This window comes from Ceratotherium simum, chromosome 26 (assembly GCF_057802395.1).
Source record: "Ceratotherium simum simum isolate JZ-2026a chromosome 26, ASM5780239v1, whole genome shotgun sequence".
In the NCBI taxonomy this organism is placed as follows: domain Eukaryota; kingdom Metazoa; phylum Chordata; class Mammalia; order Perissodactyla; family Rhinocerotidae; genus Ceratotherium; species Ceratotherium simum.
Genome location: NC_141925.1, coordinates 15,691,311 through 15,712,502, shown reverse-complemented (window position 1 = coordinate 15,712,502; position 21,192 = coordinate 15,691,311). Strand labels below are relative to the sequence as shown.

The window sequence follows — 21,192 nt, the reverse complement described above, 5'->3', positions numbered from 1 at the left end:
CGTTTTCTAGATTTAAAAAACTCTCAACAGGCTGTGTTTTTTTTGATGAAAATATGTGATCTAAATTAACATAATTTCAATGTGTTTCATATCTCTCTCAAAGATACTGTTCTCAAGATATATTTATTAACAGCAAAAGAGAAGGTAACTTTCTCTTCTTGGGAATTTGGGTAGCAAGGTCTAACTTCAAATGTTTATTTCAGAGAACTTTTGTTCAACATAAAAAATTTCAAACACGCAGCAAAGAATTTTACAATGAACACCCATACACCCACCACCAAGACCCTACCATTATCATTTTACAATATTTGCTTCATCACATAACTATCCATTCCCCTCTCCATCCATCAATCCCTCTTATTTGGGGGAATGCATCTTAAAGTACATCACAGATCTCAGTGGCTCCTATTTAACAGCAAATTTAACGCAAATATAAATAAGAAAATGCCAAGTCCTTATAGTCTTGATTTTACACATGAAAGCCTATAAATAGTTCCTCAAATTTATTTATTTTAAGAGTCCAGAGAAAACAGAAACTTAAGTTTTTCTTTGTTGATTTGTTCTAGGGGAAAATAAGTATTGGCAAAGACTGTATACTGTCCTCCAATATGCAATGTCCCATTCATTCTTTGAGACTACATTTCCCAGCCTCCTTTGCAGCTAGGTGTGGCCATGTGACAGTTCTGGCCAATGGGATGTGCATGCAAGTGATATGTGAACCTTCCAAGTTATGTTCCTGAAAGAAAACTGCTGTCCTCCAATGCCTGCAGGCTGTGACATGGTCAAGGTAAGCCAGCTTCCTCCAGGAAGACAAGGACAACATCCCCGGGGGATGGCAGAGCAACAAGAGAGAAGGAACATGGTTTCGCGGATGATGTTCTAAAGCAGAGCTACCCTACCTCCACCTCTGGCCTCATACTTTTAGCAAGAGAGAAATAAACCCTCTATCTTACTTAAGCCAAAAACCAATATCCACCTGACGTGAGTGCCTTTCTGGATGTTTTTTGTGCCTTTATTTCTATTTTTTGTCCAACTAAAGCCTATCAGTTCCATTTATTATGAAAAGTCTTCATATTTTGATTTTTATAACTACCCATGAAGTTAAAAGCATGAAGTCATGAAAATAAAGATTCTAAAATTCAGAGGGGAAAAAAAAGAAAAGAAACACAATTCAATGTGTTGATGGTTAAGTTCCAAAACAATTTTCTCAATTCTTGTAACATTTTCCAGCGAATCAAGCTGCTGTGTTTAAAAATTCTTTGGGGACTAAAATTTCAGCCACAAGTAAGCAAGAATTGCCTGAAGCACAGTCAAATGGAAACATGTTTAAAAAAGAAAAAAAAAAACTAGAAAGCAAATGAGCGATAATTTGGCCTTTGACTCAAAGGTAAGGCCCGTGGATAGGTCTGAGACTCAAGTATACTCAACAAAATAAAGTCCTTCATGTAAAGAATATAAGCAATTGCATTTGAATTTCAAATAATTGGCTAATAATGAGAAAAAATTTAAAGGCTATGTTACTGGATGAGTGAACTCATTATTACACTGTATCTGCTGCTCTCAAATCTCTAGGAGACAGGGAGTTTGAGTTTGCTTGGATGAAATCAGCCTTTTTCTCCCAACAGAAATCCCTTTGTAAAAACATCTGCCATCTCATTTTCTTAGGAAGGTTACCCTCAGCCTCCCTCCTCTCCTGGACTGGAATGTCCTCATTAGCAAGAATCTTAATAGATCCCATAAAATAATATTATTCACAGTGACAGCTTAAAGCAGTAATTCTCTTATGTACTATTATGTGGTATTAAGACCCGATCCATGTTACGTCTCAGCATGGCTTACTTCACAGAGTCATGCATGGTCTTGCAAACGTGCAAAAGGGCGTTCAGAATGACGGGGTCCTTGGTAGGCTCTTGCTGATGCCTAGGAGATATTTAAAGATAAAAGCTATGTACACCAAGAGCAATGAAAGCATGGATTTAGTTCTCACCTACTGTACATATTTAAGAAGCAGTAAATTATCTGGTTGGCATTTAACATGGCCCAGTTCAGCAGCAATGGGCAACGTTCTGGTTTTCTTTTAATTTTTCTTTAAATAACAAGTTTGCTCTTCAACACATATTATAACTTCTCCTAATTGCAAAATCATGGTAAAAATTGCTACATTTCCTAAGCCAGGCAAAGAGCAAACCTGTTTTCTTATCATGTTTCTGGAACCTTCTCAAGCTGTCCACAACCTGTCTACAACTGTGTTAAGCGCCAGGCGAAATTATTAATTTGGTTTCTCAATATCAAAGGACAAGCTCTTTTAACAAATCTTTATGTAGGTAAAGTAGGTATAAACATATGGAATTTAAGAAGCATATGGAATTAATCTTTGAGAAAGATAACACAAGAAAAGCTTAAAATGTATATTCAAGCAACATCTAACTCAATTTTCCAAACTGTGGTTGAGTTCCATCTTAACATTTTTTTTTTACCATATCTACATACTTCATATTTAAAGTAACTTTAACTTTTCTTAAACTCAACCTGTCCTAAAAAATAATATACATGACATCACCGATTAAATAAACTAGTTATACATTATCTACTATACTTTAAAATAAATATACACTTTTAAAATAAAAATCTCCCCTCCATGTAACACCTAAATTCATTTCATGTACCACCAGCAGTAGGCAGTTTTGGGAGACACAGATTTAATCAATAAAGTGAAAGGAACTAAATTTGAAAACTGACCACAAATCTAAACATTGAGGATGGGAACCTCTCTAGCTCTGATATGCTGATAAGCAGGACTTTGTCTCTAAAATGTCACTCCCTAAGCAGTTCATCAATAGACCGCACCTTCCAAAAACACATCGGAGTAAAATGTAGATGATGGTCAGGCTACTGCTAACACTTATTACTTTGTCTTCTTAAGCACTAATTATAAACTTTTATCATGACTGCTCCTTTTAATGTGCTTTTTCTTTCAATGTTATTTTAGGTATGAAATATGCACACAACACTAGGCCTCAAAGTGCATAAATTGATTTCTTATCAACAGGTTTCACAAAGACATCAGAAATCGAAGCTTCCAATTGCCATGTGTTACTTGCTACTTACTTGATAAAAGCTTCCATGATGCATTTGCAAACATCCACCCGCACATTCTCCTTTTGGAACATGTCCAGAAATGGCAGAAATTTTTCCTAAAAATAAAAAAAAGCACTCTACGTTCAATTTACAGGAGTTATTGGAAGGAATTTGTGGGTCCCTTTTTCTCTGAAGGACAAAACGGAGGAAGAGCTGTTCAATTCCCTGAGGCAGGTCAGAGAAGGACCTGCCTGAAAGCAGGGAGAGGACCCTGTGGTTTTAAAAACAGTGACTATTAAAACCACTCACACGTGCCCCAGGGATCAGGGCTGGGCCCAGTTAACATTTTGGTGAACCACCTGGGCAACCTTTAGACGACCATAACCTTTTCTTCAGTCTTTTTACGACCGTATTTACAAGCAGAGAAAGAAGAGTCCGAATTGTTTCGAGTGTGGCCTCTGCTACATTTAGCGACTGTGTCATCTTAAGCAAGTTACTCTGCCTCTTCCAACATCAGTTGTCCCATCTGTAAAGTGGGAATAACAACTACCCCTACTTCCCAGCGGTGTTATGAAAAAGATATGAGGCACAGTGCTTGGAGTATGGCGAATGTCCAATAAATAATAGCTTCTATTATTAAATTAAAAAACAAAATCTTAGTCCTGTGAGTGTACATCAATGGGCACAGGGAGAGGGCAGGGTGCCAGGGAAGAAGGCCGCTAAGGGAAGGGGCAAGGATGTCACTCTACAGAGAAGCACCTAGGTTTGCACTTGCCCAGGGTGCCGCAGCAAACTCGAAGAGGCATCGCAGGATATCTTAAATTTTGAGGAAATATACAAATCTCAACTCTGTCAGACACTGAGACAACTTTTAACTCGATGTATTTCATAGTGTCAACATTAGATTGCATGACGAAAAGTATCACCTGAAAATCAGTGCGGAAGAGGAAATGAGGAAGAGCGTGTCCAGTTTGATTCCTGGGTTTGAGAAACTGTGTGGTGCCCAACAGGTGTACACATCCCATTAGTAAGTACTGAAGGAAATCAAGATCATATTTTCCTCCGGTCTATGTGTATTGCTTTTTCAAATGCCGCTTAAGTTGTTATGACCTAACTAACTTTATAACTACTTTATAAAAGGAACTGTTAAGAATTTCTTTTGGCCTAGGGCGCCGTGAAAAAAATTACTGAGACATTAAGGGAAGTCTGACTCAGATGCAAATTTCCAAAGATAATTAAGAAATGTTACTTACCACTGAGAAAAGAACTGAGAAATCATGGAAGTGGGCAATCACTTTCTTAATTATTGACTGAAGCTGCAAAACAAGACCAAAAACACATCTAGTTTAATAAAACTTGGATGTTTCAAAAAAAAAGGCAACTCTCTTTTATACTTGGCGATCACATTACAATAAGGGAAACCTGGACTGTTCAAGGAGCAGGACTTACTGGGTTAGGTTAGGGCCTGTCTCAGGCTGAGTTTGGCCATCGTATTCTGTGGTCTTGGTGAGACAACTTCTCAGCCTCCACTTCCTCTTCTGTAAAATGCAGAGCAAAGCAGTACCTCGCTCAGTGTGAGGACTAAATGGGATGGTTCAGGTCAAGTGCGTAGAGCAGTGCCTGCCCTTCAAAGCTCTCCATTAATGTCAGCTATGAATATTCAAGGGGTGGGCAAACGTTTTCTATAAAGAGCCATATAGTCATCACAACTACTCCTCTCTACTATAGCTCGAAAGCAGCCAGAGACAACATGTAAACAAATGGGTACGGCTGGGTTCCAATAAACTTTATTCACAAAAACAGGGGGTGTGCTATGTACGGCCAATGGACTTGAGTTTGCAGACCTCTACTCTAAGCCATAGAGGCCCCGTGTTTCTTGACGACACCAGTGGAGAGGCATTGGACAGAGTTTTCCGGTGGGGTCAAAGGCCACATCATTACCCGAGGATGGTGGCACAGTCTGTAAGGTGTGCCCCAGACGCCCAGGTACTGGTAGCCACCACCCCTCACCCTGAGACACACACAGTCCTGGCGACAGGGCCTTGGCATGAGAGAGAAGAACAAAGAGCTGCTTTTTCTAAATAAAATATAAACCCCTGTCCCTGGTTACTGTCAAGAAGAGAAAATTTACTAACAAATACTTTGTTTACGGTAAAAATATTGCTATTTAAATCCTTTGCAAAGGAAATCACTGATGTTCTAAAAATACAGACGATTAAGAGGTACAAACCCCATTTCATAATGAAGTAGCTTATTAGGTCAGTCAAGCAAAAGACTTAATAAAGGACTTCAAAATTTAATGACAAACAATGCTCCAAGGCAGAGCATTAAGATACTGCAATACTGTCTGGTTAAAATAGTTCCTGAAATCTCATTCATAGCAACCAATCCCTTTAGAACACGAAATTTTTTTAATACTTAAGTACAGCTACGCATAATGCATTTCTTGATTTAAAAACAGGTTTTGTTTTTTTCTTTCAACATTTCATTATGAAAATGCTAAAACATAAAGAAAATTCAAAGAATATAGAACAAACACCCAATTACTCACCACTTAGATTCTACAATGAGTAACATTTTACTACATCTGCTTTATCTCACCTTTCCTTCTGTCTAAGGGTAGAAGTTGTCAACACACAATCTACACACATTCTGAAATAATTTCCAACTTGCAGAAAAGTTGAAAGAACAGTACAGAGAACTCCCATATTCCCTTTACCCAAATTCCCCAATTTTTACTATTCTGCCAAATTTGCTTTATCATTCTCTTTACGTAACACATATTTTTTTTTCCCTGAACCATATGAGAGTGGATTGCATGTATCACGTCCCTCATCCTTTAATCCTTCATTTGTATTTCCTAAGAATAACCATATTCTCACATTCCCACTTTGCTGTTATCAAATTCAGGAAAGTGAACATTGATATAATCTTGATAGTTTTATCTAATCTATCATTCATATTCCAATCTTGTCAATTGTCTCAATATGTTCTCTATAATAAAGTATTATTGTTTCTTCTCTTCAGTCCAGGATCCAGTCCAGGAACATGAAATGCATTTCGTTTTCAGGTCTCTGTAGTCTGTGTTAATTTGGAAGAGTTCCTCTCTTTGTCATTAACGACAATGATGTTTTGAAAGAATACAGGCCAATTACTTTATAGAATGCTCCTCAATTTGGGCATGACTGATGTTTCTTCATGATTAGATTCCATCATGCCTTTTTTTGTTGTTGTTGAGGAAGAGTGGCCCTGAGCTAACATCTGTGCCAATCTTCCTCTATTTTATACGTGGGACACTGCCATGGCATGGCTTGATGAGCGGTGCGTAGGTCTGCGCCCAGGATCCGAACCCGTGAACCCTGGGCCGCTGAAGTGGAGCTCGCGAACTTAACCCCTACATAGCCTGGCCAGCCTCTCGTCACGTATTCTTGACTGGACCGCTGCCTAGATGACGCTGTGTCTTTCTTATGGTACCACATCAGCAGGGACACGATATCCACTTGCTCCTCATTGGTGATACGAATTTTGATTAGCCAGTCAATGACTGTCCAACTTCTCTACTGTACCGTCACTATTTTTCCCCTTGCAATTGATACTCATTCTACGGGAAGACCCTCTGAGATATGAAAACATCCTTCTCCTCATCAAACATCCCCCCTAGATTTAGCATCCATTGATGATTCTTGCCTGAAGACTGATAATTCTTGTCTTTACTGTGATGGCTGCAAATGGTGATTTTTCTTTTTCTTTTTTTTTGCTGAGGAAGATTCACCTAGAGCTAACATCTGTTGCCAGTCTTCCTCTATTTTGTATGTGGGTCACCACCACAGCACGGCCACTGACGAGTGGTATAGGTGTGCTCCTGGAAAGTGAACCTGGGCTGCCGAAGCAGAGCGCGCTGAACTTAACCACTAGGCCACCAGGACTGGCCCCTGATTTTTCAACTCTACTGTTTCCTCCACATTTCTCAATCAGCACCCCCTGCCCACCTTTCCCCTCATCTCTGTATTTCTCTACAGTAGTCCCCCCTTATCCATGGGAATACATTTCAAAACTCCCAGTGGATGCCTAAAATCATGGATAGTACCAAATCCTATATATACTGTCTTTCTTATACATACATATTTGAGGTGGGACAGCAAACTAGCACAAATTTCTTTTTCCTTCTTCACAATTTCATTATAGAAGATGTGTTCTTACTGTAGATCCTAACAACGTCTGCATACAATTTTTTTTCTTTCCTTATTAAGTCGAGAACTTTCACCTTTTCACTTAAAGGAAGCATTCTATGGCTTCTCTTTAGCATATCTGAATTGCCAGCATCACTACTCTTACGCTTTGGGGCCATTATTAAGTAAAATAAGGGTACCTTGAACACAAGCACTGCGATACCTCAACAGTTCATCTGATAACCGAGACGGCTACTAAGTGACTGATGAGTGGGTAGCGTATACAGTGTGGATACGCTGGACAAAGGGATGATTCATGTCCTGGGGTAGACAGAGCGCGACGGCAAGATTTCATCACACTACTCAGAACGGCATGCAATTTAAAACTTATGAATTGTTTATTTCTGGAATTTTCCATTTAATAGTTTCAGAGCATGGCTGACCGCAGGTAACTGAGACCACAGAAAGTGAAACCATGATGAGGGGGGACTACTGCATTCACCACAGGGATAGACTCTTGGATTCTACTTGACTCGATGGGTTATAACCCATTCCTGTCCTTACTTCTTTTGATGCTCAAATGGGGAGCTGGGGGGGCCCCTTCCAAGCTGCTCCCGTGCCCTTTGCACACGTCCCCCCATCAGTTTTTCAAGTACTTCCTTACTTTCTGGCACAAGCAAGGGTTCCAGGCTCACCTTGTACCTTCCCTATCCCAGACCTGGAATAAGCTATCTTCACAGTTTTATTTTTCTTCGTGTGGCCCTCACTTAAGACAAGGGGCTCACAACCGACATGGGTGGCCATCCTGAATGCAGGCTGACCTCGGGGCAGCTTCTGTAAGTTGCTCTTAGATATGACAGAATAATAGCACAGCACAATTTCTCCCTCTCTCTTAGGAATGGACTGCGTTAAAATCATTATTTTACTTAAAGTTTTCAATTAATTGGGTCCCCAGCAGGCAAGGTCTTACTGAAAATTCCTCAAGAAAAATTCTAATGCCCTTCAGTCTTCATATGTGCCCGAGACCTTGACAACCCACAGGGGGATCACCCATCCTCTCTACACTGAACACTTCATTCACTCAATGATATTTACCAAGCGCCTGCTATACGACTATATATTGCTTTCATCACACCTAGAAAAATGTCCGATAGTCAGTGGTTGCTCAGTAAATTATAATGATGAACCATATTAATTGCCAAATGGTAAAAAATTCTTAAATTAGCAAAATGTAAGAATTCTAAAATTCTTACAAGAATATGTCACTAATTGTCTCATACGAAGTTAAGCTGGAAACTGATCATAGGCAATAAGTGTCAGAACATCATGTTATTAAATAAAAAATAAAATCCTAATCAGGTCAAAAGTCACTTTACAGTAGGTGACCCTGCGCTGGGTTCTGTACTGGAGGAAAAAACATCTGCTATTCAGGACATGACTGAGTCCACTGATGAAACGGGACCTGCACTGTGGGGTGGGTGACAGCAACATATTAACGCCAAAGCCCCTTAAGTTGATAAATAAACTGTGATTATACAGGAGAACGTCCTTGTGCTTAGGAAATACTCACTGAATGCTTTCTCTGCAAAGTGCCATGATGTAGGCAATTTACCCTCAAATGATTTAGAAAAAATTTACATATGTATGCATGCATATATATGTGTGTGTCTGTGTACACATAATGATAATGATGAAGCAAACGTGGAAAATGTTAACAGTCGGTGAATCTGGGTAAAGAATAATGGGAGTTCTCTGAGCCATCTTTCAATTTTCCAACAAGCTTGAATTTATTTCCAATAAAAAGCTGATTTAACTGAAAAACACAGGCACTTTATTTACTGGTGTCAATCAAGCACCTGTGCCAGGGCTGCCCACGTCACATCTCACTGAATCCTCACAACCACTCTGAAAGGAGGACTATTAGTATCCCCATTTTACAGGTGAGGAAACTGAGGCACAACAAGACTGAGGCACACGGCTAGGATACGGCAAAGCTGGGATTCAAACCCAGGATTACCCAACTTCATGGCCTGACCCACGCAACACGCCAATTTAATTCACAGAACCAAATTCCTAAGAGTGTGGAAATGAGAAGAACAGTCTGTCACCTGAGGGTAGGAGTCTTCAAAGGCTCGATCTGGAGTCATGTGCTTGATGACATCAGCCAAGACGGTGTTCACTTCTCGCTTCTAAGTGGGGAAAAGAAACGAAATCAGTACTGGACACTGAATGCCAGTTGCTGGCCATTTTTCTGGGGAAAAGGACTAACATTTTCAGAATACAGCACACAGCTTCTAGGAAATAGTTTCAAATATTCTGCTGAAAATAATATAAGGGGATAAATTCCACCCACATCACAGCCCTAAAGGTGGCTATGTCTGCACCAAGTCAGGACTAAAACACTGTTCTTAAAGGTTCTGGAGTGTTACACTGCCCTGCTTTCCCCATTGCTGGTAAAATTGACCATGCCACTTTCTGCCCGCCTGTCCCAGGCCCTCCCCAGGCACTGCAGTGAGCAGCCAGGCACCCAGGGAAGAGCACAGACTAAGCCACATGACCCAATGCCCACTTCACTTTTGTCCTCTGTATCAGGGGTCAGCCAACCACAGACCTAATCTAGCCCAGTGCCTGTTTTTATACAGCCTGCGAGCTAAGAATGCTTTTACACTCAAACCAAAAGAAGAATAGCATTTCGTGACAATGAAAATTATACAAGATTCAAATTTCCGTGTGCATAAACAAAGTTTATTAAACACAGCCGTGCTCACTCACGTATTATCAGTGGCTGCCTTCATGCTACAATGGCAGAGTTGGATACTTGTGACAGAGATCACATGGTCCACAAAGCCTCAAATATTTCCTATCTAGCCTCTACAGAAAAAGCATACTGACCCCTGCTCCATATAACAAGAACAGCGAAGCCTCTGGCAAGGTTGCTAAACGGCTGCGCATATAGGTAAAGTGTCAGGCTCACAGCACTTTATCTAAACAGTTGCCATTACATTTAGTCTCTCATTTAATGCTCATTAAACTCCCCAGCATGGCCATCATTATCCCCATATTACAGATGAGGAAGAGGAGGCTCAGAGAAGTTAAGTGACCTACCCAGGGTCACATAGCTAAAAAAGAAAATCTGACAACAGCACTAAAAGAACCAAAGTTCCTCAGAGAAAGAGCTGATTCCGAATCTGGGAACAGAAATATGCAAAGGAGGCTGGAAGATCTTACAACAGAAAGCAAGGAAGGCACCAAAGACTATGGAGAGCATGTCAGAAGGACGCAGGAGCCAATCTGAAAAAGCACCCACGGGACAAGGACGGGACAACTGAGCATCAGTAAGAATAATGTACTTCAAATATGATTAAAACCATGGATTCCTAAAGACACCAACAGCAACTAGTACTCACTGGGCACCACTGGGGATGCTGTGGAATCAAATCCTTATTCTAAAAACTAGTAAATAACAGGGATAAAAATGAGCACCAATCCTGCCTTTTCTGTACAAACTGTGCCTCAGGGTAACCAAATGCCTGACGACAGGAGTTTCTCCTTATCAAGTACCCCAGCTCACAACTAATGAAGATACGATAATAACTCCAAATGTCACCATTTTGCAACCTCTGATAAACCGTGAGATGCAATGAGATTCAGTGGCTGCTCGTGTTATAGAGGGACAACCAGATACCATGAGCCTCCCAGGAGAAGCACCATACACCACCCCCGGTGCCAAAAAATCAAATCTGAAGCTGATTAAGTCTCCAGAACTAACTGCCAATTTACAGGAAACACTGAAGGCAGAATGAGCATGTTGAGCACCATCAAAGGGATGTGATGGGCCAAGCCAGATTGGGAAACTCTACAGAACAAATGACCCAATTTCTTCAACAAATAAGTTACAGAGAAAAAAAAGGAAGGAGGGAGGAAAAGAGAGAGATGCAGAGAGAATTTACAGATTAAAAGAATCCGTAGAAGTCTATTTCCATGTCTTTTTAAATCCTGATTGAACAAATAAACTGCAAAAAAGAAAATTACAAGATAATTGAGGAAATCTGAACATTGATTTTTAAAGATATTAAAGTGTTATTAATTTTTTAAGTTAGGATAATGTACTGGGATTTTGTTTATATATAAGAAAAGGGAGTTCTTATATTCTACAGATATGTGCTGAAATACTGACATACGAAATAACATGTCTGAGATTTGCTTCAAAATAATCCAGGGGTGGAATGAAGGGGTAAGGACATAAATGAAACAAGATTTGCCATAAGTTGATCATTTCTGAGTGGTGAGTACAAGGGAGATCATATGTTTGAAATTTCCATAATAAAATAAAAAACAAAAATTGGACAAAAGAAACAAAATCAACAAGCCAACATTTACATAACGCTCAAAACGAGGCAAAATCAATTTCTGGAGTTAGAGGCCAGGATGGTGGTGACCTTCAACTTCCAAAGGCTGGGGGCTGTGACGGGGAGGGGAGTGCAGGGGGCTTCAGGGCGGGAGGGGGAAGTTATTTCCTATTTCTTGATCTGGACCATGATGACACACATGTACTTCGTGAAGATTCATTAAACAGTACAGATATGATATAAGCACTTTTCTGCCTATATGCTATACTTCAGTTTTTAAAAGTTAATTAAAATAAGCACTCTGGCACTAGGATTTGAATTCAGTTCTACCTGCTTCTAAGTCTCTGCTGTCTGACATGCCCAGTATTTCCCAAACTGGGGTTCTAGTCTGGGCCTAGGGAAGAAGTGTCTTTGTTTACTTAGAAAAAAATTACATGCAAGTCAAATACATTTGGGAAATGCTGCTTACTAGAACCCCATGGGAAGTCACAACGCACTTTAGCATATAAACATCTAAGGTGTCCTATGGTGAAAAAACTGCTTGATTTTGTATAGTGCAGCATTTCCCAAATTTACAAGTGAGTGTGGAATGCTTTTATTATAGTATACATATTAATGCTCCACCACACTAAATTATAAAGGATGCAATTTTTATAAATTAAGAACAATTACCATTGTAAAATGCCTAAGTTAGACTTATTCACTATTATAAACATAAAAAAATATATAAATCTTTCAAAAACAATAGCCACACATACCGTGAAATGCTGGCAGGTGTACTCTACCCACACTTCGGCACAATTAATGTAGTCCTACAAAGAAAAGTAAAAATGTCTTTACCATAAGAACACCACAATTGACCTTACGGCAAAAGCTCATGGACAAATCCCTTCAACGGCGGTGACCATTCAGAGTTGACAAGTGATAGGAATTTCAAGGCGGTTCATCTACAGAAAACCTGGCCCGCTGATATATTTTACCATGAGAGGTGAGTTACAAAAAAACATAGGTTGCCTGAAACTAATTAGACTTTCATTCCAGAATTGCTACTTGGCCAAGATAGAAATCTGGGAAGCTCTGCCATGCTTGGAGAAGGGGATGGATCAAAGGGAAGCAGAGATGACAGCGGGGAGTCCTTGCCACATATCAGCAGAGACACTGACAAGAGACCCGGCTGAAGACGAGCTTTGCTTATAATGTGATTTGCATGTCCTGAGGAAAAACAGGCTTCCTGCCTTTAAAAAGGAAACCATTTGTCCTATAGATGGGTGATGTATAGATGTTGTAAAAAGGTTAAGAAAGCACTGGAGGAAAAAAAAGAAAGCACTGAAGATTTTGGGTAAGAAATGATGTGTTAGGTTAAAGTAGGAGGGGGACCCTTGGAGAGACAATGAGATGGCTACGGAAATGACAATGACCAACTTACTAAGGCTGCCTGCCCAGGAAAACACTCAATTGGGAAAAAAATGGTCAAGGAAAAATAGAGTCTGCAAGTTTACCTCTTCTGACACTTCAAGGAAAAGAGAGAAGAAACGGGGAGGGAAGAAAACAATTATCTCATTCACACAAGAAAAGCCAGGAACATTCTAAGTTCTAACTGGAATGCTAAGAAGGTGAACTTAACGAGGTGAGTGTGAAGCTCAAGATGGAGAAAACTGTTAATACGGGCTTTCGATGCAAGGCTGAAGTACAAGCACCATGGGCCCAGAGGCTCCTGACTTAAATGTCCTAAATAAGCTGTGTTAGTTAGCCAATCAGAGTTAGGTTAAATAGAGAATTTCAACAGCTGGAGTTTAGTGAGGATTTTGCTGAACTTAACCTAGGTATATGATTTTGTACATATGTTTCTAATTTTTCTAAATTACACCACTGTTCTTAATATACTCTCATAAATGTGATTGGCAAGGGGTTTATAACTGAGATCACTTTAATATTTCCTTCTCCATAAATAATTGTATCAAATGCTACATATCCATATTCAGTTATTTGCTGTGTTATAAACTGAACGTTTGTGTCCCCCCCCAAAATGCATATATTGAAATCCTAGCCCCTAGTGTGATGGTATGAGGAGGTGAGGCCTTGGGGAGGTGATTAGGACATGGGGGTGGAGCCCTCACGAATGGGATTACTGCCCTTATAAAGAGACCCTAGACAGCTCTCCCACCTTCTCCGCCATGTGAGAACACGAGAAAACAGCTGTCTGCAACCCAGAAGAGGGCCTCACCAGAACCCAACCATGCTGGCACCCTGGTCTCAGACTTCCAGCCTCCAGAACTGTCAGAAATACATGTTTGTTGTTTATAAGCCAGGCAGTCTGTAGTATTCTGTTACAGCAGCCCGAATGGACTAACACATGCTGCTAGTAGGCGAGGAACCGTGCAGGGTATGGCGAAGTTTGCCCAGCTGGTCCTGCAGTCACAAAGCCAGCCAACACCATTCACCTAGCGGCCGCCACATAAATTGTGGGCATGTTGCCTACAGGGACAGTGAGGCATGAAACCCAAACCTACAATATGACAGCCATCACTGCATGCATTATGGCAACTAACATCAGCTGGCCCATTTTCCCAAGACTTGCCCCTGAAGTATGGGGAGAAAGAGGCTTCAGCTATCTCCCTCCAAGGGACAGAAATTGGAATTCCCTTTTGCTGATTACTGGCTTGACTACTCATCTCCAATTTAGGAATATCCTATTAAATTGGTGTTTTCAAATCCAAATACTATAGACTGTTACATTTTGGATGCTCTTTGCAAAGTTACAGGTCTTTTAAAGTTTCAAATATCTGTAATTTTAGTTTTGGTGCATCTTAAGGCCTCGAGAATGAGACATAATTGGGATACAAAATCAAAGAAACAGATGTTTAAAGCTATCAGTTCTCCATTATAGGTTAAGAAATAATACAATGAAAAGAAGTAGATTTCTTAAAAAACAACAAACAGAGGTATGATTAATGAAAAGATATTTTTTTTAAAAGAAAAGCAGTTGATCTAAGGTATAAATGATCACCCACCTGTGGATTCTTCAATTTAGTGATAACTTTCCAAGCTTCATTGAGAATCTGAAGTCGATCACCCTCAGGAGGGTTAGCCAAGGCCAAGTTTAACCCCAGTGAACGAAAAAGGAGATGCTAAAAAAAATATCAAACCATCATGATACTGGAGATTTTAAATCACAGTAACTTGAGGCTTAAAAGAAAGGCTATAACATTTTGTTGGTCTCAGGGTTAATCTTCCAACAGCCTCTTTCTGAAGTTCTACCACTAAACTATCCAAATTACCCTGAGAAGGTCAAAATAAAGAGCTGTCTCCACAGATTGGTCTAATTTGTGGGTCATAATATTCTGATGGACAAAGCTGTTCACAAATAATGAGTGAAGGTTTATTTTTAAAGCTGTAAGACCAAAGTCTTTCCTAAATACTTCATAGTGAGCTAACTCGACAGATTCAGGACTCACAGAGGCCTGACTCGCAGCCATTACATGTGTCTGACAACCCTACTCGCTACCTCACCTTCCATCGTGTTCTTCAGAAACAGAGCCTTCACCTGTTTTCCTGTTGGCCCAAGCCGCCCCAACACCGGACTCTCTCCCTTGAGGGCTATCGTGTAAACACTGCCTGTTTTTTCTCCCTCTGAGCTTTTGGTCAGGAGCCTACCTTGGGGAAACCGGACTCATCACACTCTTTAATCATGCCGATGAAATCCATGGACCTCGTGGCAATGAACTCGGCCCGGAAAGCTGACATCACGGAATTCAACAGCAAGGCACTGCAAGACACACACCCCCCCCAAGTTAGCAGAGCTTCCCCTTAATGACAGTCGCTTTAATTTTAGGATGCATGTTGCTGGTAAGGATGACTGATAGCCCTTTAATGGTAAGGTTGGGAAAAAAAAAGCCTGGAGTAAAAAGGCAACCTCTAAAGACTAACACTGTTTTGTGCATATTTGAAACTTGACAAATGCTGAAATGACTGGATGGATGCGTGGATGGATAGCTGGCTGATCGGTAAACAAGCAATCAGATCCACTTACAGAGAAGTAAACTGAGCCTTCAATAGGCTGGTGCACTAATAAAACTCAACTTAAGTAACAATATTGATCCAACCTACAAATATACATGCACATCTCGAAAGCACTGTTCGAGGACCTAGGGACACAGTGACTTAGGGACATCTGCCACTGAAAGGAGAGCAGAGGGAAACCTCACATGCCTGGAAGACAGGAAGATGGAGTTCATCCTGACCCTACCACCTATCATGGCCCTATGGGGAAAGGACTATTATTAAAACCATTTTACAGATGAGTAGACTGAGGCACAGAGAGGTCAAGCAAGTGACCCAAGTTGACAAAGCTAAGAAAGAGAAGAGCCAGGCATCCAAAGCCAGGCAATCCGACTCTCATTTCCTGGGCTCCATGCTATCTTCCCCGCCTCTCTGTCGGCCCTCTTGCCCACGTAAGCACCAACCTCAAAAAAACCAACTCCATTTTCAAACTCATGCTCTATGAATTTTGAAACACTTACTTGTTACCTAGTTTCTTGCATCTCTCCATCATCTCGGTTAGCAGAGTCTAATAAGTTAAAAAAGTAATAATAAAAATCAGCAAGTTAGAGAACATAAAGCAACATTTCTCACGAAGAGATCTCCAAAATAATACTCTAAAATAAATGCAGCCACATGCCCATTTCCATAATTTCTCAGTTCTTGGCAGAGATGGGGAAGGAGGACAGAAAAACAATTCACTTTTGTGGCATTTAGCATAATGATAAGAGCTGGGGCCCTGGCATCAGGGCTCAAATCCAGTCTCATCAGCCACCAACAGTGAGACCTCGGGCCGGTCGCCCAACCTCATTAAGCCTGGGTTTCCTCATCCTTAGGCAGCGGTTACGAGTGGTACCATCCCCAGCTGTAGGGTTACTACAGGATGATGAGAGCGGTACCTCCTGTGCTATAGGGCATCGATGAGCATGGAAATTACTTTACTGCCCACCTCGCTTACCAGCCCCCCTTCCTCCTCATTTCATGAGGTGCCCGTGGAAGTCACAGTAAAACAAACACCAGGCCAGTGCCTGCATCCACCAGCCACGGTGAGAAGCCCTCTGCACTCATGACCTCACCTCTCAGAACCACCCACGAGGCAGGCTCTCTATTCTCCCAGTGCACAGATGAGAGATCAAGCCACGGAACAGTGACGCACTCGGCCCAAGGTGACACAGCCAGCTACCGTGGGCCAGACTTGACCCAGGCCGTCTGGCATCAAAGGCCATGCTCTTCACCACAGTTCCTTTCCACGAATTTTGAAGCATGTTTTTTTCCCCAAAGGAAGTAAATGCTTTACTCATTGGAATACTGTTAATGGATTTAGAGCTATCTTAAGACAATTACATATCCTTTAAAGAGCTCCTGTTTTTTAAAAATCAATGGAAGAAGAATCCTTTAGGGCAGTGGTTTGGAGAAGGTTTTGAGGGCACAGACAAGGTCAACCCTAGGACTAACGAGCGGATCACAGCAGCCTGGACCCCGAGCACTTCCCTCACCCCAGGCGCTGGGCAAAGCGCCCTACACACTGTTCCTTATTGACTCTTCACAATCGCCTGTGAGGCCTGTGTAAACTATCCCCACTTTACAGACCAGGAAGCCAAAGCTCAGACAGGTTAAGCCACTTCCTAGTAAGTGGTGGAAATGCGATTTGTATCTTAGCCTGGCCCCAAAGTCAAAAAATAAAATGTCTCCTTTAGCGCAATTCCACCCCTTCCAGCTGTGTCCCTCTGTGGCTTAGGTGCTGCCTGAATAATTCAAGTGACAGCTGACTGTGGAGATACTGTCGGTACTCCACCCCCAGAACCCCGATTTTATTCAGATTTCTGTCTCCGCCCAACAAAAATCAGGCTGAGTCCTGTTATGGACTAAATTATGACCGCCTCCAGATTCATATGTTGAAGCCCTAACCCCAGTCTGACTGCGTTTGGAGATAGGGCTTTTAAGGAGGTAATGAATGTTAAGTGAGGTCAAAAGAGTGTGACCATAATCCAGTAGGGCTGGTGTCCTTATAAGAAGAGAAAGAGAGACCAGGAACACAAGCACAGAGAAAAGACCATGTGAGGACACAGCAAGAAGACAGTGGTCCGCAGGCCAAGGAGAGAGGCCTCACCAGAAACCAACCCTGCTGGCACCTTGATCTTGGGCTTCCAGCCTCCGGAACTGTGAGGAAATAAATTTCTGTTGTTTAAGCCCCAGTTTGTTATGGCAGCCTGCTATGGTCCGAATGGCCATGTAACCCCCAAGGTGATGGTATTAGGAGGTGGGGCCTTTGGGAGGTGATTAGGTCATGAGGGTGGAGCTCCCATGAATGGAATTAGTGCCCTTAGAAAGGCAGCCCAAGAAAGCTCCCTCGTCCCTTCTGCCATGTGAGGACACAGCAAGAAGACAACCATCTATGAACCAGGAAGTGGGCCCCACCAGACACCACATCCGCCGGCATTTTGATCTTGGGCTTCCAGCCTCCAGAGCTGTGAGAAATAAATTTCTGTTGTTGATAAGCCACCCAGTTTGTGGTATTTTGTTATAGTAGCCTGAATGGACTAAGCAAACAAACATAGGCCCACACTAATCACAGTGGTCTCGCTCCCCTTGCCAGTGAAGGGTTTAGACATGGGCACATAACCCATTTCTGGTTGCCCTGATGGGGGCTGCAGTTTCCTTGTTCTTAAACAGGAGCCCAAGGAACTGAAGACTCCCCATCTTTCTGCCTCTGGATGCTACCACGTCTGGACGTGACGCCTGGAATGGCTGCAGCCACTTTGCTGCCATGTGGGGACGGCAGAGCACAGAGATGGACAGAACCTGCCTGGCCCAGAGCCTGCACTTGTTACTCAAGAGAACACACTGAGTTATTCTTGTAGGGCCAGTTAGGTGTTTGTTCCTTGCAGCCAGAAACATCCCACCTGATGATAAAAATGGCAATGTCACAAATGGCTTCCCTAACCCACTCATGGGGTGTTTATATTTGAAAAGTCATTCTTGAAGACCAATATCGAAGTGGTTTCTGGGAAAAGCTGGGAAAAAGCTATTCTTATAATCATCACACTGATACTCCCCAAAAGCACAAATAATCACTCATTCAACACCTACCTATAGAGCTACTTGAACGTAGTAGCCACTATTCTAGGCATGAGGCCAGGGCAGTGAGGACATGAGACAGAAATCCATGCCCTCGTGTGGCTTATTCTCTCTCACGCGTGCACGCGCGTGCGCACACACACACACAAATAAAGGAGACATCTTGGCCCACCACACCTGAAAACATGAACTAGGGCAAATACCAACATATGGACAAAACATTCTGGCCACTAAGACAAAACAAATGCTTAAAAAGTTCTTTTTCACAAGAGATGAATGCATTAAAAATGTATCCAAGAATATAACCTGGGGAAAAAAAGGTTCCATTGTCAAACAGGAATACAGGAATACCCATAAGTGTTCAGGGAGCCAAATGTTATGGATCCCAGGAAGGTCTGTTAGAGGTTATTCATTTTTTTTCTGAGAGTGACAGAATTGATTATCTTGGGCGAGAACAAGAGGAACAATAGTTCAAACAGACTGAGATCGAAATAAGCCTGTTGGCTGAGATAAACCATCGAAAAACTTGCAGCTCAGCATATTAGCTTGCAGACACACATCAGAACTTGAAGATTCAGAAGAGTCACAAGGCCCCTATATTCCCTTAATTTATATATTTAATTGTCTTATAAAAAGTATAAAAATAAGAAATGCTTATGGACAAAATTTCACACACTATTGCTGTGCAGTAAGTAAAATGTGCATGCCTTCCCTCCCAACTCCCACTTCCTGGGGGTCACCAGTGTCCACATTCTGGTGTTTGTCTTTCTAGGCCTTTGTCTGCGCCCTGTGAATATGTAACTTTTGTTGTAACAGCTTGGTTTGTTTTACAGAAATGGATAGTCTTATACATTTTGGGCTGCAACTTGCCTTTTTCACTCAATAACCTAGCATGGGCCTCCCTCCTCCCAAGTCAGGAGGGAAATCTACTGTACTCTTTTTAATGGCTGAGGAATCCACACCATGGATATAACATTATTGTTCAAACCGCCTCTAATTGATGGATTTTTAAAAATGTTTTATTTTGAGCCAATTACAAACTCCTAAGAAATTGCAAAAATAGTAAAAAGGTCCTGGGTACCCATCACTCAGCTTCCCCCAGTGGTGACATCCTACATAACTATAGTGCATTGTCAAAGCCAGGAAACTGACATTGCTATAATAGAATTAACTGGACTATTTCACCAGGTTTTACACGCACTCTTTATCGTGGGGGGAAGGCTATGTCTTTGTGACATTTCATTAACATATGTGAATTTGTATAACCACCATCATATTTAACTACAGATTTTTAAGGTTATCTCCGGAGTAGGGTTATTTACCTACTTCAAAAGTTTAGGGAAAAAAAAGAAGTTGGGCCAACACCACATTTCTGTTTTCTAAACTGGTATCAACTTATATGCAGCCCAGAGTGCTTACAGATTTCTACTTCTGCTTTTACTAAATAACCTTCCAACCAGTGTTTACAAATACTGCTTCATAAAAAGAAAATTAAATGATATGCATGTCATATTTTCCTCTTTGCTTTTCTAAATGAAGCATAAATGTAAATGGTGGGCAAAATCATAAACTAATCTTAAATGCTGATATTCTTTTCCCCCAATACAGAGTTAACATGCTCAGATCTTAAAGAAATAAAATACTTCAATGTGAAAAAAAAGAAATTCTATACTCTAGGCATTAAAAGGAGGAATTTTTAATTTTTCATATTATTTCTCTTTCACTGGGGATTATTTCCTAATTCAAAAGAACAAAAAAAACACACCTGTATGCATAACAGGGATTTATCAATGGCCATGGCTAGTTTCAGATGGGCATTATTAGCCTAACCATATTTTAGAATGTATAAAACGTAATTTATAGTATGACCATTGGAGTAACAGTCCCAAGAGTCAATCTGTTAAGGCCTTTGAGGTCCACCCCAAGTGTAGCAGTTAACAGGAGTTATCTAGAAAGAAAGAGTGTAGGAGCTGAGAGAACAAATCTGCTGGTCTCCGAGTCACCACCAAAATAGCTACGGGCTTTAACTCTTTCTAGTTGTGTGACTTGGCAAGTGTGTAAGCCTCAGGGGCCTCATCCGTAGGATGGGGATAATGACAGTACCTTGCCTAAGGAAGCTGGGAGAGTGGATTAAGATGGCCCAAGTTGGGCCGGCCCCATGGCTTGGCAGTTGGGTGCACGCGCTCCACTGCTGGTGGCCCGGGTTCGGATCCCGGGCGCGCACCGACGCACCACTTCTCCGGCCATGCTGAGGCCGCGGCCCACGTGCAGCAACTAGAGGGATGTGCAGCTGTGACATACAACTATCTACTGGGGCTTTGGGGGAAAAAAATAAATAAATAAAATTATTACCAAAAAAAAAATGATGGCCCAAGTAAAGCAACTAACACGGAGCTGGGGACAGAGCGAGCCACAGAAAAGGTAATTGTGTCCAAGGCTCAAAAGCTCAGCAACATCTTTGACTCATCTCCTCATCTCCG

The 21,192-nt window shown here is 41.4% G+C and overlaps 1 protein-coding gene across 2 annotated transcripts in view; it reads right to left on the bottom strand.

Moving 5' to 3' along the window:
* Window positions 1–21,192, bottom strand: part of VPS35L (VPS35 endosomal protein sorting factor like) — a 117,748-nt gene that overhangs the window by 44,629 nt on the left and 51,927 nt on the right. For both annotated transcript variants that reach the window (XM_087417062.1, XM_014796339.2), the window contains exons 15-22: window positions 16,117–16,163; window positions 15,251–15,362; window positions 14,608–14,724; window positions 12,355–12,408; window positions 9,356–9,436; window positions 4,332–4,394; window positions 3,109–3,194; window positions 1,840–1,920 (exon numbers count right to left, since the gene is read on the bottom strand). In XM_087417062.1, the coding sequence (XP_087273188.1) occupies window positions 1,840–1,920; window positions 3,109–3,194; window positions 4,332–4,394; window positions 9,356–9,436; window positions 12,355–12,408; window positions 14,608–14,724; window positions 15,251–15,362; window positions 16,117–16,163 (641 nt within the window). The remainder of the gene's footprint in view (window positions 1–1,839; window positions 1,921–3,108; window positions 3,195–4,331; window positions 4,395–9,355; window positions 9,437–12,354; window positions 12,409–14,607; window positions 14,725–15,250; window positions 15,363–16,116; window positions 16,164–21,192) is intronic.